Source organism: Peromyscus maniculatus, chromosome 13 (genome assembly GCF_049852395.1).
Source record: "Peromyscus maniculatus bairdii isolate BWxNUB_F1_BW_parent chromosome 13, HU_Pman_BW_mat_3.1, whole genome shotgun sequence".
Classification (NCBI taxonomy): Eukaryota; Metazoa; Chordata; class Mammalia; order Rodentia; family Cricetidae; genus Peromyscus; species Peromyscus maniculatus.
This window is the reverse complement of record NC_134864.1, coordinates 47,616,069-47,640,657: the sequence shown is the minus strand read 5'-3', so window position 1 is coordinate 47,640,657 and position 24,589 is coordinate 47,616,069. Positions and strand designations below refer to the sequence as shown.

The following is a 24,589-nucleotide window of genomic DNA, read 5'->3' as shown; positions in this document are numbered from 1 at the left end:
TAAAGGCTGGCAAAATCCCATAGCCGGCTGAACAGACACCACATTTTAATTACAGTAATGTGCATACCAATATTTTGCCATGGAAGCTGTGCCAGAATCCAGACGTTTTGCTTCATGCAACTGCAGGCAGCTGTCCACAAAAGCTCTGGTTACACATATGTGTGTTTTTAATTCTGCTAGTTTATGCTGCACCGTCTGGAGACGAAAAGGGCGTGTTAGAAGTACAGATCGCAACTCCGCACCTCCAATGATTACATAACAGTAACATTTTTTTAAACAAAACAAAAGTGGAACTGTGGGGGGGTTTCTTCCAATTAAAGCGCATATGTTAACTTAAATGAAAAAAGAAAAAAAGAAAAACCCTGCACCTTAGCATTTAAAACACTGTAGCAAATGATTCCAAAGTAGGTAAATGCCTGGCGTGATTTAAAGGGAATGAATGGCTTAAAGAACATCGTGAGTTAATGTGTGAGCGCCACCTTGTGGTAGGAGCTGTTGCCTGCAGCTGCTAAGACACCCAGTTTCCTCGGGAGGGTCAACAGGATTTACTGTGCATTAATGAAATTAAGGACCTGCATTTCCCCACTGTGCCGCTTTGGCTTAAAGTGAAATAGTAAAATAACACGCTAGAGGGGCAAGATGGATTTATCTAATCACATACACATCATCCAATACTTATTAGGTTAGTAATCACAGTACTGATAATGGAAACTGAACAGGCAGAGACCAAACTCCAGGGACCTACAGCCGAGATCTCCCATCCCCTGAAGCATCTCATGTAGCCTCCAACTAGTTCTGAATGGCCCTATTTGCAAGCATTAATAACTACATATCTACCCTCTCCTGCTGCCCAGAGACAGCCAACAGTAAGCTTAGAGATCATTCTATTTAGACCATTCTCAATTGTTCCTGATTGGTCTTCCTTTCATTAAGTTCAATTTCACTATGTCTTGGCTCTCACACCCTGAGCTTTGAGTTTACGTCTGTTCTCGCTAGCACCAGCTCTTAAACCTCCTTCAGGACACTGGCTTGGACATGGGCAGAGCCTCCAAAAGCACACCCCTATTCTAACTGAGGCCTGAGACCCATCTGTGGCCAGCTGCCACTCACTTCCTTGAGGAAGTTACAATTTGATCTCGCTGCTGTGGGGTGTAGGAGACATCCATTGTGGCCAATGGCAGGCACACCTGTGGTGGCTACGCTGAACACTTAGAAATGAACCTTATGCTTCAGGGTCCTAAGGCAGGCTTGAGTTCTCAAAGGAGGCTGTGGGAACAGTCTCTTGGGGGATATTGGATCTAATGCTGAATTTTCAGGGTGACCAGTGCAGTGCCGGGTACAATTTTGGTGTTTTTCATTCTTGGAAAATCAAAGACTGGGAAGAGAACAATGGCGGGCCCAGGTGAGAGCTGGGTAAGTCAGATGGAGTGGGAGCTTTGAGGGGCAGATACCTCACGGGTGTATCAGCTCTTGTGTTGATAAAACCAAGTGTTAGCCGGGGGGTGGTGGCGCATGCCTTTAATCCCAGCACTCGGGAGGCAGAGCCAGGTGAATCTCTGTGAGTTCGAGGCCAGCCTGGGCTACCAAGTGAGTTCCAGGAAAGGCGCAAAGCTACACAGAGAAACCCTGTCTCGAAAAACCAAAACCAAACAAACAAACAAAAAAACCAAGTCAAGTGTCTTCTTGCAGATTTGCCCCACCCTCTTCTAGAAAGTGTAACTGGCATCTAGTGATTCCAAAACCAAGCTGTAGCAAGGCCAGCAGCAGCCCACCTCCACCTGTGAGTTCGGGCCTCCGACGTGGAGCATGCTGGCATGTCCACACTTTTTCTATCTCCTTTTCTAACGCTAAATGTCCTTTGGCCAAATCTCTACCTTACTCAGCATAGAGTTCCCCCTCCTGCCTTATACATTCTAGTTTACAGAGAGAAAAATCTGAAAGAGTGATCAAATAATTTTCTCTAGACATCAAAAACCCTGGATCCTGAAGCCTAGGTCTACTGCTGGCTTAAATCCACGACACTATCTAACATTTCCCTTGAGAGAAAAAAGCTCGGATGGGGAGGAAAATCAGACTGTTCTCAGGAACAGTTGCCCCTGTATGATGTTACGGATGAGGCTTCGTGCAGTATTTAGAATATGAAAAGGTCAAAGGTCTCTCTCCCGTGTAAGCTATTCCACACAAACGCCGGGAGCTTCTAGAAGCTGGAGCTAAAATCCAGACCCACTTAAAATTCTTACTGCAGCACACGCACTGGGTCCAGAGGTCTAAAAATAACGAACACTGCCAAGAGCACGTAATTTACTGTCTGGAGATAAAGAGATTAAATATTTACATATTCCTGGCATTGAACCGGGAGCCAGTGAACAGAACTGCCCTTTGTACTACACCAGAGACAGCACCATGCTTTCTGAAACCACTCTCCAGCGAATGGCTGCTAACGATTGCATCACCCATCACGGGGAGGGTGCTTTTCATGAATGACCGACGTGCTCACAGGAGTGTCTCTCTTAACGGTCACTGATATTTGCTAACAGTAAAAAGTGCAGCAGCTCAGATTGAGAGAGAAATCTTAGCCACGCACAGTGGCCTGAGTCTGAAATTCCAGTGCTGGAGAGGCAGAGGTAGGGGGTCAGGAGTTCAAGGCCAGCTTATACTCTATGAGCCCCTGTCTCTGTCTCTCTGTCTCCCTCTGTCTATCTGTCTGTCTGTCTCCCTCTGTCTCTCTATCTCTCTGTCTCTGTCTCTGTCTCTGTCTCTCTCTCTCTCTCTCACACACACACACATACACACACACACACACACACACACACACACACGGGGAGGGAGAGAGAGAGAGAATAAACAAACTAAAAATGTAATTTAAAAAAATATTAAGCAATAAATGACATCTTAGAGTTTTAGGATTTGAAGATACCTTGGAATGGTTACCAAGGCAAGAAGTAAAACTGTGAGTCATTATTAGCAAGTATTATGAGTTAACTGCTAAAAAAAAACCACCAAACTCGGTTTGCTACCTAAACTTACTGTTCATTAATGCCATATTTAAGGTCTTTGGAATAGTTTATTTGAAGACATTGATGAAAAAGACATTTTTTTCCTATTCCTATTTCTTTCCCATAATAGTTTGTCTTTAAAATCAATAGTATGTACCACATAAAAAATGACGCAGACCTTAGTTAGAAAAGAATACCATTCCATCTTCACTTCACTGCCCACAGGTGAAGGAAACAGGAAGAAAAGAGGACCTTCCATTTTAAACATAGTATGACTAAAATGTAGGTTCTATCCAGGCATGGTGATACATATCCTTAATCCCAGCACTTGGGAAGCAGGTGATCTCTCAGAGTTCAAGGACAGCCGGTCTACAAAGCGAATCCCAGCTCAGCCCGGGCTACCCAGAGAGACCCTGTCTCAAAGACAACACAACAGCACAGAATGTAACTCTGTGGCTGGAGAGAGAGCTCTGCAGTTAAGTGCACTGACTGTTCTTCCAGAGACCCAAGTTCAGTTCCCAGCACCCACATGGTGGCTCACAAACATCCATAACTCCAGTTCTGTTACCCTCTGTTGACTTCCATGGGCACCAGGCACAGAAAACCACATGGCGTAAGGACATACATGCAGACAAACACCTATACACATACACTAATAAAACTTTTAAGAGAATGTAAGTTCTAGACATAGAACATCTGTGTCATTTAGTTTACTTAACCTCTCTGCCTTAGCTACTTTATTAATAAAGATAATAGTAATAACTGTTATACACAGTTATGAAGAAAAAGATAAAGCTGCATTAAACAGTGTTTAAGAAATGGAAAGCAGTTAATAAATGATATATATTATTGTTATTTTTAACACCGTAATTATACTGTTTTATCAGCTATTTCAGGGTAAATCATGAGCTGTGGTCTTACCCCTAGAGTGCACATGTAACACCTGCTTCATTATTATGGTAATACTCTAGTCTAAAAAGGAAATGATTTTTGTGACATGTACCGGAGTGGGCCAAAAAGCCAATATGTACACAGGATTCAAGAATTATAAAAAGAACATAATTATGTGAAAGTAGCATTTAGCCAATATAATGTGGTATGTACAGGTTATCTATTTCCGTTAATAGTTAGAACCAGAGTGCAGCCAGTTCTAGATTAAAAGATATGCCGGGCAGTGGGGGTGCAAGCCTTTAATCCCAGCACTCGGGAGGCAGAGCCAGGCGGATCTCTGTGAGTTCGAGGCCAGCCTGGGCTACCAAGTTAGTTCCAGGAAAGGTGCAAAGCTACACAGAGAAACCCTGTCTCGAAAAACCAAAAAAAAAAAAAAAAAAAGATACAGGGATGTATTAGTCATCTGTCTTCTCTGCATGCATTTCTAACTTGAACTATGAAAATATTATTCAAAGATACTTACTAAAGAAAACTGAAAGAAATCTCAACATACACTTCCTACGAAAACAATACTACTTTACATAAAAAATAGGAAGCTGTAGGGCGCTGGTGAGATGCTCAGTGAGTAAAGAGCATCCTCCGTAAGCTGTTTAGATTCCTCAGTAAACCCATAAAAGCCAGGCGTGGTAGTACATCCCTGTAACCCTCACACAGCGGGATGTAAAGACAGGTGGACTGCCAGGGTTCCCTGGCTAGGCACTCTAGCCAAAACAGTGCCAGATTCAGTAACAGACCTTGTCTCAAAAAAATGAGCTGGAAAGCAATAGAGAAAAAATACTCAGCCAACCTCTGGCCTCCATACATGTATACACAGGCGTACCCACCTGCACACATTCATGCACATACTCATCACGCACAGCATACACCCACCCATCCTCCACCCATACACACCCACACACAAGTATCTAGATTAGTGGTTCTCCCCTTTCCTCATGTTGCAACCCTTGAACACAGTTCCTCAAGTTGAAGTGACCCCTCAACCATAAAATTATTTCATTGCTACTTCCGAGCTGTACTTTTGCCACTCTTATAAATTGCAATGCAAATATCTGATATATGCTATATCTGGTATTTGATCCCTGTGAATGAGTCCTTTGACCCTTGGGGTTGCGACCCCCAGGCAGAGAACCACTGACTGAAGATTACTATTGTTACCTACTGAAACCCAGTGAATTACTTTCCTTGTGTAGGAAAGTAACAAACGGCACATGCTTTGAAAACAGGCACGCAACCACTCATCTCCTTGCTATGAAAATGAAGCACAGTCATGCATTGCTTAACACGGTGAACCGCTTTACGTAACAGGCCATTACACAATTCCCCCATTGTCTGAGCCACAGTGTATCAAAAGAAACCTGAGTGGTACCGGTCACACGTTTGGCAAAGCATCTTGAAAAGCAAGAGACAAGTGAGCAAGAGACATGTGGAGTCCAAGGATTCTGCTGGCACAACATATTATTTTAAGGTAAACTTCCTTTAATGAAAGAAGTAATGTAGCCCAAGACAATGACAATGAGTGTAGCATAATACATAAGCAATAAATTTATCATAAGTATTATGTACTGCCTAATTGAACAAATGCACTACGTGTCTACATGACCGATAGACTGCTTACACCAGCATCTCCACCATCTCGTACTGAGCTACCATGTTGTGAATGTTCTATCACCAGGTCGTATTTGCAGTCCATCGCTGATGACTACATTGTTATATAGCACATGACTATATTTTAAATTATATGCATTTCTTTCTTGTACGTGTGTATGTACGTAGGTATGTCTGTGGGCACAAACATGCCACAGTGCCTGAGTTGAGGTCACAATCGTCAGGAGTCAGTTCTGTCGTTCTACCCCGTGGGTTCTGAGACTCACAGTCGTCGTCAGGCTTGTTGGCAAGTACGTTTGCTCGCTGAGCCATCTCACCAGCCCCATGACTCCATTTTAAAGGAATCCCTTTCTTTTATGGAACAAGAGTACTGATCAGTTGCTGCTTTCTTTATGGTTAAATGTCTAGTCACATGCTTGGTGAATCATTCAGGAAATCTGGGTAGTGTATTTTAGAGATTTATTTTATTATTCACTTATTTTGTGCATGTGTGCGTGTGTGTGTGCGTGTGTGTGTGTGTGTGTGTGTGTGTATGTGTGTGTGCACATGCCCATGGCAACAATATTCCAAGTATTTTATATATAGTGCCCCATCAAATCCTTACAGTAATCGCACAAGGCAGGTACTAATTTTATTTGCAAACAGAAAAAAAAAATATTATCTCCACTTGTAAATATTGTAAATAAACATAAGTCTTACAAACTTCAAAAATTGTTAATAGTAAGACCTTACAGTTTTGCACATTAAATGAATTTCTAGAATCTGCAAACAGGAAAATATTTCTTTCAGAACACAACTTGCCTTGACTTGCTCCTGAGATTTCAGGAGCTACGTGAGGACGTCAGCTGCACTTGACCGTAATGCACTTGACCGTAAATGCCACAAGGCCGTTTCTGTAGCGCTACGAAGCTGTTTCCGTTTCTACCTCTCCCTTCACAAAGATGCTGCACCAGGGCCGTTCTACTTCAAAAAGATCCAACCTAACGCCAACCCTGAGTCTGCCAGTGAGTAGTACCACCAGCAGGGGGATTGTCCGGTTGACACAGGAAAGCAGAGAGTCCAACCGTCCATGTCACCCCTGCTGAAGTCTTCCCTGCTGGCCTCTGCCGTAAGCCTCCCCCACCTGCCTTTTCTCTTCTCCTTTCTTCCTTTGCTTCTTGCAGGGTCTGCCTCTTCTATGTCACCGCCAAATCTTAGTCTCCTCGGGACTCTGCCCTGGGCCCTCTTCTCACCTTAGCATTCCCACTCAGGATTTCCTTAGGCATCTCGTGCCTTCTTCTAACACCAGCTTGCATCAATATTGCTCAATTAACCTTTGACCCTGGCCCAGCTGAGCCGACTACCTTGATAAACAGAAGCGCGGCTGTGAGGACACACTTACCTGTATGTGTGCAACTGTTTTCCCAAAAGCTTTCCTCTGCTTAACATAGTTCCTGGTTTCTTCAAACATGAACTCACAGGCAGAAATGGCCAAATCTGCAATTAACAGCCTTTCCTAGAGCCCCAAAATTAAGTCGTTAGCATTATTACATAAACGATTTTCATACCATTTCAGCAAGTCCTATAAATAATTTTTTATAACAAACCACTAAAGATTAAAGTTCTAACTTTACATCTTAGCGCTAAGAAAAGGCTCCCACGGAGGTCTGTGGTCATAACACAGTGAAGAAAAATGCTAAGGTGTCTGGTTTTTAACCATACTGTCCTAACCACACAGATGTAATCAACTCCCACGTTGGTTGTTTTCCCTCATTATCTACTACAGAACAACGCATCGGTGGCGCATTGTCCCACAACATCTTCAAGTACGCAGTTCAAATTCTACCAATTAGTGCAAACAGAGCTTTAGTCACCGAATCCCACCATGCTGGGGATTTCTGTATTCTACTTTACTACTGGAGTCATTGGCTTTTGTCAATTTCATGTCCATAGCCACCACCAGGTGAATGCACATATACTCGCATGGAAGCGCCAACCATTAGGCAATTCCGATCCCAAAGCACAGGCTCAAAGACTGCAATGGGACAGATTTTTCTGTCTTAACCCCTTTTCCCCTCTGAGTCACAGTTATTTACAACCTGCCACACGTTCTCGATGATGTTTCTTTACAAAGAGCTACAAGTTCTTCACTTAAGACGAAGCCGGAATCATTCCAAGGAAGAATGACAGAAATAAAGTTCCTGTTTTCCTTACTTTTGTTACGTCTTGGTTGGATCCTGCCGAGATCCGTTACTTACTTCTCTGACCTGTAACAGTGATCCTTCTTTACAGGCAATTTTATACCTAGATGCCTGTTGTGGCACAAGCTTGGCATGTGTGGATCTGTAAAGCTCTGTATTCTGTTTCTGCTCAGTATCTAACAGGAAGTGTCTAACCGGAAGATGGCAACATTAGGCATCTAATACCTGTGGGAGCTCTTGCATGAGGTAGTAGAAGCCTTTATTCTCTTCCCCAAGGAGAGCACTAGCTGGCAACCGGACATCTTCAAAAAATAGTTCTGCCGTGTCCTAAGGAACATAGATCAAGCAGAGAATGAGCACATTGGTTTCCCAGTAACCCAAAAATGTTCACAACTTCCACAGAGGAAGAAACAAAGAACGAACTGGAATGGACTTGGAGATCAAACGTCAAGTCGTGAGCCATAAGCCAGGGCACTTTATCTAATTCCATCGCATTCCACCCTGTGAGGCTCTCTCACTGCAATACACTGCCGCCCAGGCTTTGGCACTGTCCAGTTCTCCAGCTAACACACGTTAAACAAAACATGTTTTCTGGTAATGCATACCAAAATACTGTTATTACCTCCTAACCTTCTTTCATAATTCCACAGATGGTTCATTACAATTACAAAAGCTACCTTTCCCGTTTCTAAAGCAGATATTCAGAACTCCCCGGGTTGCCATTTCTGAAAACACACCCTGGCAATCAACAGAGGAAGAGGCCGTAGGTAACTCTGCCTCTCTGTTTTCTGACGGAGAGTAAACACGGCGCACTGCCAGGATCTGATGCATGCCGTGACTCACCTGAGCTTTCATTCCCATTTTGTGGAGCTTCCGGCCCTTGATAAATCCTTTCATTCCATTCTCCACCAAGAAAAGGCTAATACCGTGGGCAGGCGACCGAGCTTCGCGATTGGTGACGGCGACCACGATCACAAGGTCACTTAACCAGCCATTAGTGATGAACACCTGCGAAAATCCAAATGCACGGTGATGCCCTGTAATGTTCTGGTCCATGTGCAAGCTAATACTGGGGTGGTGTGTGTGCACACGTGCGCGCGTGTGTGAGCACAAGAAGACTAGCACAGGCAGAGGCTACCCCATCTCTGCACACACAGACGGCCTGTTCACAATGGATGCCAGTAAACAGCAGGGGGGCACCAGTGTAACAATGAAGTATACACACTTCTCCACTACTCGTGTGATGAATAATAATAATAGGAAACTACTAGATTATGTCTCTAAAATAAGACCAAACTTCCCATTCACTTGGTAAACTCAATTTTAGAGAGGAGCTATAGAGAGGAACAAAGGATTGGCTTTTGAAAAAGTAATTTAAATATAGTCTTAAACTGACAGGTTTTTGAAAAGACAGTTTTGGGTATTTGTTTTATAAAGATTGACTACTTTCAAAATGGCCTAAATAAAGAAAGCATTATAGTTAAGTTGTGTGGGAGGGAGGAGGGGGATGGCGACGACAAGCTAAACCGGAAATGCGAGCTGATGACGCACGGCCGCTAATAACCGACACCTGTACCTTGCCTAGGCCATCTCAGCATTCAGGGCTTAGTCACCCCTAAGTCACCCACTGAATCTGCAAAACTGTCTCCCCTTCACTCCCTTCATGGTGGGACAGGCTCCCACCAAGCAGCTGGCCCGAACTTGTTATGTAGCCCAGGCTGGCTTAGAGTTTAAACTCTTTCTGCTTCAGCCTCCAGAGTGCAGCAGGGAATAGAGAAGAGAGATGTGCACCTCCATGCCCAGCTAAGCCGCATTTCTTGATACGATCTAGACCTGTACGCCTACCTGGATTCCACAAAATGACTCGTGACCACGGCACATCCCACATCCTTCCCACCCCACACTCCTCCCCAGTAATGAATATCAACCTACCCTCTACTGCGACGCATGCTTTGATAAACTACACTGTCATCAGCTCCACATTCAACTCGGCGTGATTCGTGCTTGTCCGCTTTACCGTTTGAGCCTATGTACTTCTTTTCTATGCCATTACCTTGTTTCCCCAGCCCTCCTCAGTTCGTGCACAAGGTTCTGTGACAGCTCTCACTACAACTCTAGCATCCATCGGGTTCTCCGAGGCACCGTTCTAAAAGGCAACCTGATCGCGCCATGTCCACACTCCAACATCCTGAACAGCCAGGCTTCAAGACAAACTCTCAACCCTTAGAGCAGGTATACAAAACTCCTCACAAACAGATGGTAGCTTATGCCTCCTTCCTCCTCTCTCGTTGTATTTTGCCTCCGTTTTCTGTCCTCAGCTCAGCTGCATAGAAGCGCTGGTTGCCTCACACATTTTCTAAAGCCTTCCAGACCCAGGTGTCTTTGAAAACTGCATTTCCTCCCCTATGGAGGCCCTTTCTAACTCTGACAAAGTGTATCCTACTCATCCAGGTTAGACTAAGGTGTGTATCACATCATGGAAAATTCTTCTCAGTCCTCTACCCTAGGCTAAGTACTCCTAATGCGCCATCAACTTATCAGCATGCCAGGCTTAGATGAGATGTTTTGTTTTTAACAGCATCAAAACCTGGGTCTTGCACATAGCAGGCACACTCTCCCCCACTGAGCCATATCCACAACACCTAGGACATCGCTTCTTAAAGTATATTTGCATAATGTCAGTGATTCATGACAGTCTATAAAAAAAAATTCTAGGGGACAAGAAACACTGTCTTCAAATTTGAGAGACTCACAATGCACACTGGCTTCTCAAAGAATGAGAACTTCTGTACACTTTCCCAAACGTGTTTGATATCACTGCTGCTATTTTCCTGTACAGGAATTGCTGATGTCAGAGAACAAACTGTTCCTAGGCACTGACAACGTAAGTCAGAGCATTAGATTTCAAGGAGCCTGACAGTACCACAATATTATTTGATTTTGTAAAGATAAAAGCATGAACGTAAAGCAAATTGAAAATGTTTTCAATGAATAAAGTGTGGGGCGTTTACCCACCACCCCCACAGCTTCCCAGAGTTTTCTTGAGTGCGAGCAGCAGGAAATATTAGATAGAAGGATTTATTGCGGAGAATATCGCGGAGATAAACAGATAGAAAATAAAGGATAGCCTTGAGAGGGCCTGGAACCTATTCCAATGGGGCCCCCGACTGTCTCTGGCCCAGGGTTTTTATAGAGACGCCAAGAGGTAGAGCAAAAGACCTCCTCCCCCAGCACTGCCAAGTGCAGACATCTCAGACACCTGCACTCAGGCCCGTGGTCCTGATCATCCTCTATTCCGACCTGCTGGGTAAAGCCACGAGGAACCCGAGAATGGGCTCCCACAATAAAGTAAACACAACATAGTTGCATATGCTTGGTATGCCAGCACTTGGGCAGATAACACAAGAGGATCATGAGTTCAAAGCCATCCTAGGCTTTATAGCAAGACCCTGTCTCAAACAAACAGATAAACAGCCCAAACAATGTCTGCCAACTCCCCACCACCACCACCACCAGAGTGATACTATTAGCATTTGAGAAACCCTGGGCTTAAACTTTTGCACCCAAAAAAGAGCAACCAAACAAGAAAATTCACCCACAAACAGGCCTTGTATTAAAGACAGACATCTTTCCTGAACATTTAGTCAACTGGAACATTTCTCCTCAGGGATGTATTTGCTCTTGAGTCATTGGCACCTGTTTGAGGAGCTCTCCAAATCTGTCAGTAAATTGATTCTCGAAAGAACTGGAGGGTTCTTAAAATTCTATCATCTGCACTTTTATTGCTTAAGATCTCTTGAAACTTTCTGATATTTGTTTGAAACCTTTTCTCCCAATCTTTCTTTTTTCCATTTTATTTTATGTGTTTGGGTGTTTTTTTTTTTTTTCTACGTGTCTATGCACATGTATGCAGTACCCACAGAAACTAGAAGAGGTCATCAGATTCCCCGGAGGTGGACATAACAGCCAGTTATAAGCCACCGCGTGGGTGCTGGTAACAGATCCTAGGTCCTCCAGAAGAGGGGCCAGTACTCTTAACTGCTGAACTCTCTCTCCAGCTCCCTCTTAATCCTTTTTTATAAAATTTATTTACTTATTTGTTTGTTTACATACATGTGAAGTTCCTCCTCCATCACTCTCCACCTTGTTCTTTGAAGCAGGGTCTCTCCTTAAACCTGGGGCTTGCATTTTCCCCCTCTGCTAGTAGCCAGCAACCCAGTGATCCTCTTGTCTCTGTCCCCTTCAGGGCTGGGGTGGGTTAAAGGTGTGCATGGAATCACACCCACCTTCACCCAATCGTTCATCGGCATAGAGTTCACCATTGTTTGTACCACTCTGGGGCAACAAACAACCTTATTTTCATTGCCATGGTCATCGTCACCTTTTTTCTGGGGCGGTGGCGGCGGCGGGAGGGGGAGGGATTTGCCAAGAGTTATTTGGAAGCTAAAAGCACCTTTGCAGTGTATGTGGAGGCTCAAGCAGCATGGAACACATAAGAGTCGAGCTACAGACTCTGCCATATAAAAACTGTGGATTTCTTACTCCCCTGAAAACTCTAAAGCAATTCCTGTGTACGTTCTTAGATTGACTACAGCATCCACTGTGTGCAGTTCTTAGGCACTGGGACCCACGGCCTGCTTGCGAAGAGAAGCCCCTTCCACACACCTTGCTTCCATTGAGAATCCAATCACTCCCAGACTTCTTGGCATTCGTTCTTACGCCCTGTAAGTCACTGCAAAGGAAAACGAAAGTCAATCAGTTGGCAATAGCCAAATTATGCCAAAGCTAGTATGTAAAGTCTCGTTTGTGTATTAAAAGTCCTAATATTAGAAATGGTCCCAGAATTGCACTAAAAACACATCTGATGTATTTTAAAGATCTTACATAAACAAATATATGAAGATTGAATGAACTAACCAGACTTTGCATGAGCCACAGAAACCCAACTATGTTTAAGAACTCCAAACTAGACTACAGTGACATTAGGCCTTCTATCTCCCTAAATTATGAATCAACATGTACTTACCTGCCTTTACTTGGTTCTTATTACTATCTTTTCATTTAAAAATTGTAGGCATTTAAAAGACAGGGGCTGGAGAGATGGCTCAGTAGTTAAAAGCATTTGCTGCTCTTCCAGAGGATCTGTGTGTAGCTCCCCAGAACCTATATGAGAGCTCACAGCCATCCATAAATCCAGTTCCAATACCCTCTTCTTACCTTCATGGACACCTGTCATACATGTGGTATGCATGTATACATGTAGGCAAAAACAGTCATATACATAAAATAAATCTTGAAAAGTTAAACATTTTTCAACTGCCTCCCTCCTAACAAATCAACTCTAAAAGGAATGCATCTTTCTAGATATTTCTATTTAAAATATGAAAAGGGGCTGGAGAGATGGCTCAGTGGTGAAGAACACTTACTGTCCTTCCCAGGACCCAAATTTGGTTCCCAGCATCAACATCAGGTGGCTCAAAACAATTTGTAACTCCAGCTTCCAGAGGACCCAATAACTTCTTCTGACCTCTGTGGGAACCTACATTCACAAGTACACACACACACACACACACACACACACACACACACACACACACACACACACAATTTTAAAATAATAAAAATATTTTAAAAAACAGTATTCCAAGAAGAAAATTATCCATTTACTTTTGGTCTTTGGAGACAAGATTTGATATGTAGCTCAGGCTGTCCTAGAACTCACTATGTAGCCCATTCTGACCTCAAAAAAAAGAAAAAGAATCCTCCTGCCTCAGTCTCACTAATGCTGGGATTTCAAGTGTGTCCCATGAGGCCTGGTCATCAAAAATAATTTATCTCCTGAATGAACATTCTTAAAATATACCCTTCTAGTACTTTTCAATGGATATAAATGCACATATGTAATATATGTTTTTTTTAAATAAAATTACAACCATACATGATTTTGATCTTCATTTCTAGTAATTTTTTTTCACGATAATTTTTGTTTATTTGGTTTTTTGAGACAGGGCCTCTCTATTATGTAGCTCTGGCTGCCCTGGAACTTGCTTATAAACCAGGATGGCCTTGAACTCACAGAGATTCACCTGCTTCTGGTTTAAAGGCATACACCACACCCAGTATGGTAAGATAGTTTTAATTTACATGCTTTTTTAAAATTACATGCTTTATTCAGTGTATGTCTGTGTGTGTGCATGCACACTACTACAGCATGCGTGTGGAGGTCAGAGGCCAACTTTTAGGAGTCAGTTCTCTTCCACCATGTGGGTCCTGGGAGGAGACCAAACTTAGGTTATCAGGCTTGGTGGCAGGCATCACTACCCAGTGAGCTGTGTCACCAGCCCAAGCATTAGTTTTTCATTTTCATTAATACTCTACAGTGAATAATAGCACAGTGTATAATGAATCCACATTACATTATTTTATGTGATCCTTGTATTTTTATACTCCAAGGTCCTTAAAAAAATTACTTTCTACTTTAGGCTAAATAATACTACTCACCCTCCCAAAGATACCAGGTCCTAAGCTGTAATACCTACAGTTACATCATCTGGAAAAGGGATCTGGCAAGTGTGGCTAACTTAAGGATTTTTGAGGCAGAAAGATTATCACGGATTATCCAGATAAGCTCTAAATATCACAGATAACCTTAGCAGAGGGACAGAATGGGAGGAGAGGGCAACCCTAGGTAATAAGCCAGTGAACCCTAGGAGTCACCAGGAAAAGAGAGGGGCAAGGAGTGAGTTCTTCCCTTTATCCTCTAGGGGGGCGTATGGCCCAGCTAATATTCTGATTTGGGTCCAAAGATACTAAATGTGGATTTCTAGCCCCCAGAAATGTGAAAGAAACTCATTTAAAGGCTAAATAATGTTGACTTCTAATGATATAATTTTCACCATTAGGGTCAGTTCCTAAAATCTGTACGTGGGTTGTTAAAATAGTTGTTCCGGAGACTGGAGAGATGACTCAGAGGTTGAGATCACTTGCTTCTCTTGCAGAGACCTGGGTTCAGTTCCCAGCACCCACAGCAGACAGACAGTTCACAACAGCAAGTCCAGCTCTAGGGAATCCCATGCCCTCTTCTGGCTTCCATGGGAATACACACACACACAGCATATATACACAGACACAAACATGTAAAACAAACAACAAAACCTGGTTGTTCCATGCAGGGACACACACAGGTTTAAAAAAAAGGTCATGAAAAAGGTTGGTAGCTTGACCTTTAAACTTATCATGTATGAATCGCTGAAAATGGCTTAAACATATACAACCTAGTAATGACAAGAACTCAGACCCTCATAATATCCTTGAGTTTCCCAGATTCTAACATTGAGACTTAGGAGATTTCCAGAACACAACAGATCGGGTGCCAGCATCTCCCAAATACAATGTAATCATCAATTTGCTGTATGTACTTCTTTTAAAAGACCTCCTTTCTCATTTTCTCCTTTCTCCTAACACGGAGATCATAGTAGCTCTCTATCTTATATGAATTATTATCACCGAATGAGAATTAAGGTGTGAGAATTAAGTGTGAGAACACTTACAAAAACCCACACTATCGTGCAAATGTACATAAGTGAATACAACCAAGTCTCCTGTGAGCACGGGCAGGGAAGGGCCGGCGAAACGGAATGGTTTCCAGCAACTGCAAACATTTAAAAAAATTATCATCATCTTTATGACTGCGTGTATGTCAGTGTGTATGCCGGGGCATGCGCACCTTGGGGAGCTCATTTCCTCCTTCCATCTTTATGCACACTCCACTCAGGGTGACAGGCTTGCAACAAGAGCAAGCGCCTTTACCTGCTGAGTCACCTCACTGGTCCAGCCATGGCAACCCCCTCCTGTGGAGGCCAAATCTCAGAACATCATGTTCAACCCATATCTGACCTAAGGCAAAACCAACTGTGTCCCATCTTTTCTATGTTTGGCCTCTCACACACGTGTCCCTGTTTCTCAACCTTTTGACATTCCTCTTAACTCAAAATGTTTCTGCGTTTGCACTCTCTCTCCTTTTCAAAACGCACAGCCCTGGCAGCCTGGGTCCAAGAGTTTCAAATAAGCATGTTTGAGCACAGCCCGCTCAACACATCCCACTTAAAAAAAAAAAAAAACATCATGCTAAAGACTCACCTCACAGGCTGTTACTGTGTTTTCATTACACCACATTGATATCTTGAACATGGCAGATACTGCAACTGCTTTGCCGTTACTTGTGTGCAAAAATGCCTTGCTTTCTGACTGCAGTTTCCCGTTGTGAATTACGCCGTGTCCACTTTCATCTTGCATACAGCTCAGAATCACTTATAAACTGCAACTGACACCTAGTACCATAAGGGACGCGGGGAACTGGACCCAGGACCCCTATTCCCAGATACCCAAACCTACAGATAGCTGCAAAGGGCCTATTATACACATGTGCACGTACTTTAAATTTTAATTTCCAGATTATCTATAGAATCCAGGCCACTGTAAATGCAATGTAAATTGCTTGCTGTGTTTTCTAGTGAATAATGACAAGAAAAATGCTTACGTGTTCGGTCCAGATGAAAATATTTTTTCCCAACTGTTTTCTATCTGAGATTATACAAATCCATGAACGCAGACCCCATATTTATGGAGAGGTGTGGAGTATACCTAGCAAACGTTTTCTGTTCCTATACAGCTTCTGAGGATTCGAACCCAGCGCCTTGTGGACTCACCTTCCGGCACCAGGCTCTGTCATCGCTATAGCTCCGATGCACTTGCCCGCCGTCATCTGGGGGATGAAGTGCTCAATCTGCTCTTTTGTGCCATAATTTGCAATATAGGGCATGACAATATCTGAGTGAAGGCTGAAGCCAGGGCCTGTGCAATTTGAGTATGCTCTTAAAACAAAAAGAGAGGGAAACAGAACCATGAAATAGCTAGTTGGCTGCTTTGAGGTTCTCTAATTTTCAATTTTACTGAATAACCTAAAGTATGAAAGGTCTCACTGGGCTGGGTGGTAACAGCTTGCCTTCCCATAAGCCTACGACCTTCCCAAATGCCACCCCTGTTTTTACTAACCTTTTAACTGTGGCTCTAACATAGCAGTGGTGCTCTAGGATCCCCTCTGTAGGCACTCACTTGATGAACTAAGAGATAAAATACTGACGGCCTGCAATTATATTACCCTGACACTGCAACTGTCTGATTATGGAGAACAGCTTGGGGATATAGCCTAATGCAACTGCAGTCGATTTACGAACATCCGACTTTACTGTTTCCTCGTAAAATGTATGATTAAGTCCCACTGCTTACAATTGTTTAAAATTATGTTCTTAAATATGCATAAAATATTCTAAATTACTTATGTTGCATAATTTACGGATTGTCCCATTGTAGTACATTTAGATTGCATCACAGTTTAGGGGGTTGTGGTCAGACCTAACAAGGACTTGAGAGCACAGCTTCCTCTTCTCCTAATAAACTATGTTCTTACAGGAAATTCCCCCAATAGCACCCTGGTGGGAGCATGTTCATTCACCCTTCCTATACTTACATTTAAGTCCCAGACATGTTCATTTTTCTAATTCTTAATGCAACCAATGGTGAATGAATGTGTTACCTCCACAACTACATTGTTATCATTGGGTATCAGGATTTGAACATTTTCACAAATTTTGCAGATTGGAAAAATGATAATTCCAGGTTAACATCATTTACGATCACCTGGCACTGTGAGGAAGACCTGCTTTCATTAAATAAAATCTAAGTGCATTTCCCTTATGAAAAACTGTTGCTTCAAAATCTTCTGGAATTTTAGCTGAAATCTTTATGTATTTTTACAATGTAACTTTTGGCATATTTCAATGAAATATTTTTCCAATCTGCTATAAAATGGGGGAGGATGAAGAATTAAGCTATCTTTTTTAAATCTTCTTTTTTGTTTGTTTGTTTTTGTTTTTCGAGACAGGGTTTCTCTGCGTAGTCTTAGCTGTGCTGGATCTAGCTAGCGCTGTTTACCACGCTGGCCTCGAACTCAGATCCATCTGCCTCTGCCTCCAGAGTGCTGGATTAAAGGCATGCGCCACTGGGCCTGGCAATTTTTGTTTTTTTAAGACAGCTTCTTACTATGTAGCTCCAGCTGGTCTAGAACACTATGTAAAACACCCTAGCCTTGAACTCTCAGCAACCCTCCTGCTTCTGTCTCCTGCATGCTAGGGTTACAGGTATGCACCACACCTGGCCTGTCAATAGCATCTAGTTCAACAATGTATTAGGACTTAAAAAGAATGGCCTATCTTTCCACATCCAAGACCTCATACACACATGGATCATCTCCCATATTTTACTCTGAATTTTCAGTCTTCCAAGAACTTTAGAAAGTCTTCTCATGATCCCTTCAGGAAGGACAACTTACAAAACACAAGACTCCCCTTTCCATGTCTCCGTACTTACTGCTCTTCCCAAGTAACTGCTGTGGAAAAGAAGTCTCCGCCGATCCCGCCATGTTTCTCGGCGATGTTGACGCCAAGCAGGCCCTGCTTGCCAGCTTTCTCCCAGAGCTCTCTACTCACTTCTCCAGCCTTCTCCCATCTGCGAAACCAAACTTAAAGTCAGACATATGTCCTGAAGATGATGTAAATGACCTCACGAGGAGCTTGAGGTTTGTGCAGGAACACGTCCTTAATTTGAAGTAACAGACGGCACTGGCCAAGGCCTTTCCATGTGTAGCTGGGTCTTGTGTCATTTCTTTTTTCCTTCCTTATCATTGTCATTCTCTGCCCCCTCTTGATCTACCGACTAGACCTGTAATTCATAATTTATAATTTCTCAAATTTTCTCAAAAAGCTCTAGGGTACAAGCTTAGTTTAAGCACCTAGCCATGAAATCTCCCTAACAGGACTTGTAAAGATTTTCCATGTATTTCCTTAAAATACTGAATTTAAACTGGGCATGGTGGTGCATGCCTTTGATCCCAGCACTGTGAATGAGGCCAGCCCGGTCTACATGGAAAGTTCTAGCCCAGCCAGGGCTACATGGAAAGTTCTAGGCCAGCCAGTGCTATATAGATCTCTCTCGAAAGAAAAAAAAAAAAGTCAGAGAAGCTGTTTTAAAATAATATTTAAAACTCATTTGCAATGTAGTAAAATTAGTGACTTTTGAAACACAACAACATTCTATTTTAATACAAATGAATTTCTTGTTCAATAATAAAATGATTAATCAAGAGATACCGGTGGTGTGGGGGGAGGGCTGAGATGGCTCAGTGGTTAAGAATGCAGAACCTGGGTTCAATTCCTAGCACCCACACATGGTTCAAAACTATCCTTAATGGAGTTCCAGAATGCACAGGACACACAGAAATGCATTTGAGCAAAACAACTCACACACATAAATCAACCTCTAAGACTTGTAAAACATAGTATCCGTTTAAAAATATTTAGAGGTGGGTAGGCCAATGAACTACCAAGTTGCACTATGCTGATCTTTTTTTTTAACATTTGCGTTCTTTGGTTCATAACAGAAAAAGAAAGACTATAAAACAGACTAAGGATTCAACAATTAACAATAGGTTTTGGGTTTTTTTTGGTTTTTGGCTATTTTTTGTTGTTGTTGTTATTCCTAGATTCCCTTGTAAATCCCAAACTTTCTCACTCTTGAATGCCACACTTTAAAAGGCCAAATGTGGTAGCACAAGCTTGGAGCCCCAGATACTCGGGCACCTGAGGAGACAATACTTGTGTCTGAGAATTCAAGACCTGGGGAACACAGTGATATATGAGGACTCAAAAAACTAAAACTCCTAATATTAACAGTAATAATCAAGTATTTACAAAACCTCGAAATCCTACCTATGATCTCAACAGTGTTATGGTAAAGAATAGTGAAAAGAAAAAGAAAGCACTTTTTTTTTAATTTTAGTTTTTTTTTTTTTGTTTGTTTGTTTTTTGTTTCTTGAGACAGGGTTTCTCTGTGTAGCTTTGCGCCTTTCCTGGAACTCACTCTGTAGCCCAGGCTGGCCTCGAACTCACAGAGATCCGCCTGCCTCTGCCTCCTGAGTGCTGGGAATAAAGGCGTGTGCCACCACCGCCCAGCACAAGAAAGCACTTTTTGCATCACGTGCACTGCATTCCAGAAAAGGGTCCTTTCCAGGTGTAACGTTCAAGTGGGGAAGGAGGGCACTTACTCTGTATGGTGAGGAATTACTTCTTCCTGAAAAAACTTCCTTACACTTTCCCGGAAAATGTCGTGCTCCGAGGAAAAGATTCTTCTGATTCCAATATCAGTTAATTTTTTAGCAGAAGGGGTTTCCAGACGCGCCTCTGCTCCAGAATGAGAACATCTTAAGGAAACAAGCGGTAAGAGAATTAAATGAATGGTTAGTTACTCCTTATACCCAAATGAATGCCAGTGAACAACATGGAACCCTGAGACAAGCGGCCCTTAGGACCTCCTCGCCTCCCGGCCCCTGTCTCAGAACCCTCCCCCTGCCCTCCTGCCACAGCCAAAGAGAGAATAGCACTCTGTCACAATTCAAGTCTCCATTCTGAAATCTGCAAGGTGGACCTCGCCTAGCTCGAACCGCAGATATGAGCTGAGGTGAGTATACTGTTTCCAAACAGCATATGGACTACACTGCCTAAAAGCCAAACAGTACAATAAAATAACTGTGGTAAGTTTTCATGTCACACACAACTTCTAAAACAATGCCAACCCTCCCAAAGTAGCAGTGTATCCAGAATCACAATTCCAAACAGCAGGGGCATAAGATGTGGACTGGTAATGTCGCTGTCACGCTGTAGTATCGATCAAAATGTCCACTGGGGTCCATTGGAATGTCAATCAAAATGCTCAGCGAGACTCTGTGTGGATCTGTACGGAATTCTTTTTTTTTGGGGGGGGGGTTGAGACAGGGTTTCTCTGTGTAGCTTTGAGCCTTTCCTAGATCTCGCTCTGTAGACCAGGCTGGCCTTGAACTCACAGAGATCTGACTGCCTCTGCCTCCCGAGTGCTGGGATCAAAGGCGTGCGCCACCACTGCCTGGCTTGTATGGAATTCTTAAGGATGTTCATCAGACACTTGCCTCTCCCCTTCATCCCTCTCGTTCTCCACATCCCTCAGGGAAGATAAAATGACTTTTCATCAGTTCCCTCAGTTCAGTTGTATTCCGGGTTTTATTTGTTTCTAGTCCCCCTTAGGAGGATAGCCCTTTGCACATCTTCAAACTCACACCTGAATAAAACTTTTTTAAACAAAAATTATTTTATTTGAAAACAAAAACATGGGTTTTAAGAACAGGGTCAGTCCATTCACCCTGGTGGTGACTTTGACCTTCATTCACCATGCTGTGAACAATGATTCCCATGCCTGCCACTGTGTTCTGGTCCATGCATTCAGGATGGCACGGGAGCTGGTTTCAGTAGGTATTCTGGATCCTTCTGGGACTCTCAGGGAGAGGCACACATCCCATTCACTTGTTCCAAGCAGTTGCCAGAGGATACAAAGCCCACCACGAGGTAGCCAATGAACTCCAGAGAGCCAATGAGGGGCTTAAAGATCTTCCAGTCTGAGTTAGAAATTAGTAACTCTGTTTAGTAAAGGTCAAACCATTTGTCACACAAGAGGTTGGCCACCATGCTAATGAGGGTCTAAGGCTTGATCCTCTTTCACAGCACGCAGGTGATGGGCAACATGGCTGCAGACTTGGCCAGTCACCAGTGGAAGGGATGTTCTGGAAGTCGGTGGCTATCCCATGAGGTTGAATACCAATACCTCTGCACACTGCAAGAGACACAAAGTTCTTCCCTTTTAAGGCCATGTTGAGACCTCTGTTATGGGGCATGATAAACATCAGTGCTCACTAGCTGCCCTCAATCCCATTGCTACTGCAATTCTAGTAAATAGCTCTTGGTTTTCACTGTACCAATGCAGGGGCTCTAAAAAAGTTAACACATATTAAAAGGAGGAGAAAAGTGTTTTCTGCTGTGTGTTAAGTTCTAACTTAGTGTTCTCTCTTTCTGGGGTGGGCCTTTTTTTTTCTTTAGTCTTTTTCTGGAAAAGATCCATTTTTTTTCTAGTTTCACCCATTTGCCTTCAAATTTCCTGGTGTCTTTATTTTTCACAGCTGAGTAATACTTCATTGTGTAAATGTATGTTTTCTTGATCCATTCCTTGGTTGAGGGGCATCTAGGTTGTTTCCAGGTTCTGGCTACTACTTATTTGTAGTAGCTTATTTGCTGCTATGAACATGGTTGAGCAAGTGTCCTTGTGGGATGATTGAGCATCCTTTGGGTATATGCCCAAGATATGGTATAGCTGGGTCTTGAGATAGATTGATTTCCAGTTTTCTGAGAAACCACCACACCGATTTCCAAAGTGGCTGTACAAATTTGCACTCCCACCAGCAATGGAGGAGTGTTCCCCTTGCTCTACATCCTCTCCAGCATGAGCTGTCACTTGTGTTTTTGATCTTAGCCATTCTGACTGGTGTAAGATGGAATCTCAGAGTCATTTTGATTTGCATTTCCCTGGTAGCTAAGGATGTTGAATATCTCCTTAAGTGTTTCTCAGCCATTTGAGATTCTTCTGTTGAGAATTCTCTCTGCTTAGATCTGTACCTCATTTTTCAAAATTGAATTATTTGGTTTGTTGATATGTTGTTTCTTGAGTTCTTTGTATATTTTGGAAATCAGCCATCCCTCTGTTGGATGTGGGTTTGGTGAAGATCTTTTCCCATTCTGTAGGCTGCCATTTTTTCCCTATTGACAGTGTCCTTTAACTTACTGAAACTTTTCAATTTCACGACGTCTCATTAATTAACTGTCAATCTTAGTTCCTATGTGATTGGTGTTCTGTTCAGGAAGTTGTTTCCTGTGCCAATGCATTTGAGATTATTTCCCACTTTCTTTTCTATCATGTTCAGTGTATCTGGATTTATGTTGAACTCTTTGATCCACTTAGACTTAGGTTTTGTGCAAGGTGATATACATGGCTCTATTTGCATTCTTCTACATGCTGACATCCAGTTAGACTAGCACCATTTGTTGAAGATGCTTTCTTTTTCCCATTGTATAACTTTGGCTTCTTTATTAAAAATCAGGTGTCCATAGGTGTGTGCATTTACATCTGGGTCTTTGGCTCAATTCCATTTATACACCTACTGTTTTTATGCCAATACCATGAGGTTTTTATTACAATAGCTCTGTAGCAGAGCTTGAAATCAGGGGTGGTGATACCTCCAGAAATTATTTTATTGTACAGGATTGTTTTAGCTATCCTGGATTTTTTGTTTTTCCATATGAAGTTGAGTATTGTTCCTTTGAGGTCTGTAAAGAATTGTGTTGGGATTTTAGTGGGGATTGCATTGAATCTGTAGATTGCTTTGGGTAAGAAAAAGATCCATTTCTTAATTACATAACTAGAGTTAATGACTTAAATTTCTTACGAGCTTTTGACTAAAAAATTAATACTTGTTTCTAAAACAAGTTAATACCTAAACCAGATAAAGATCCAACAGAAAAGTTAAAGACCAAGCCCTTGAAGAACACAGACCCCATCATGGTAAAAGCCAGAGAAGCTAGGAATAGAAGAGCATATCTCAGGATGTCAAAGGCTATCTATGACAATCTATAGCCAGCATTATGCTAAACATAGAAAAACTCAACCATTCCCATTAAGATAGTGTGGTGGTAATCTAATTGTACTGAAATGTGATTTTGATTGTATGTTAATAAATAAAGTTGCCCGGGGGTCAGAGCTATTAGAGCCATAGCAAGAGTGTGGCGGTGGTGGCACACGCCTTTAATCCCATAGATCTCTGTGTGTTCAGGGATACAGCCAGCATTGGAGACATATGCCTTTAAGACCTAGGGGGCTGTACATTCAGACAGTGACGAGGTAGTCACGTGTTTGGGTTTACAACCAATGAGAAGGCAGAACAATAATACTATAAAAAAGACGTACAGACAGGAAGTAGCCCTCTTTCGGGAAGCTGGGACACCGCAGGCGGAAGGGTAAGATTTTAGGTCTGAGCTCTGACTTCTTGGCTTTCTCTTTTACATTGTTTCTGTGTTTCTTATTTAATAAGACGGTTGGTTACATTAATATCTGGCGCCCAACGTGACAAGAATCCATTAAAATCCGCTTGGCTTGGCGGCAGGTCCGCTTTCCCGCAAGGGCGGCAGGCGGCCAGCAGCGGCAGGCGGCGGCAGGTGCCGGTCGCCTTCTTAGTCCAAGCGGCGGCTTCTTAGCCTGGGTCTAGGTCTGCTTGACCTCAGGCTGGACTATCGGTGAGCTGCTTGCTTAAATCCTGCTTGCTTAAAGCCGGTGTTACAGGTGTTACAAACAACTCAGACCTGCCCTGCCGAACAGGGCCCTGCCTGTAGAGCCAACGCACGTGGTTGGAGCTTAAGGAAGCCAGACCAAGCCTTGACTCGGCACAAGAGGCAACACGTGGCTGGATTTAAGCTTTAGCCAGCTACGCTTTCTTGTTCTCTCTCTCTCTCTCTCTCTCTCTCTCTCTCTCTCTCTCTCTCTCTCTCTCTCTCTGGATTTACACCTGGGACACTAGGTGGCTGTTTTGAAAATCCCCTCGGATTTCTACTGTTCAACGACGCAGATTTGGTAAGTCATAACATATCAGATATTTTAAAGGAAACTATCTAAAATAGAATTTTTTTCCACATTAAAAAACAAATGGGTTTTATGTGTACATTGGAAGAAAATTGGTTTTTGTTCAAAATTTTAGGCAGTCTGACAATGGAACAACTATATAATATTAGTATTGGTGGAATTATGCAGCTTATCACTATACTAATCCACATTTTAATATTTGAAAAGATAATCAATTTAAGTGCCAGGATAACAGCTTTAGAAGAACTTGTT

General features: G+C 42.7%; 1 protein-coding gene across 1 annotated transcript in view; it reads right to left on the bottom strand.

Moving 5' to 3' along the window:
- The window catches only part of Acadl (acyl-CoA dehydrogenase long chain), a 44,061-nt gene that overhangs the window by 6,765 nt on the left and 12,707 nt on the right, over positions 1–24,589 (bottom strand). Inside the window, exons 2-9 of the mRNA XM_006974965.4 lie at positions 19,893–20,048; positions 18,161–18,298; positions 16,441–16,605; positions 12,398–12,464; positions 8,576–8,740; positions 7,958–8,059; positions 6,934–7,047; positions 68–195 (exon numbers count right to left, since the gene is read on the bottom strand). Coding sequence (XP_006975027.1) covers positions 68–195; positions 6,934–7,047; positions 7,958–8,059; positions 8,576–8,740; positions 12,398–12,464; positions 16,441–16,605; positions 18,161–18,298; positions 19,893–20,048 — 1,035 coding nt within the window. The remainder of the gene's footprint in view (positions 1–67; positions 196–6,933; positions 7,048–7,957; positions 8,060–8,575; positions 8,741–12,397; positions 12,465–16,440; positions 16,606–18,160; positions 18,299–19,892; positions 20,049–24,589) is intronic.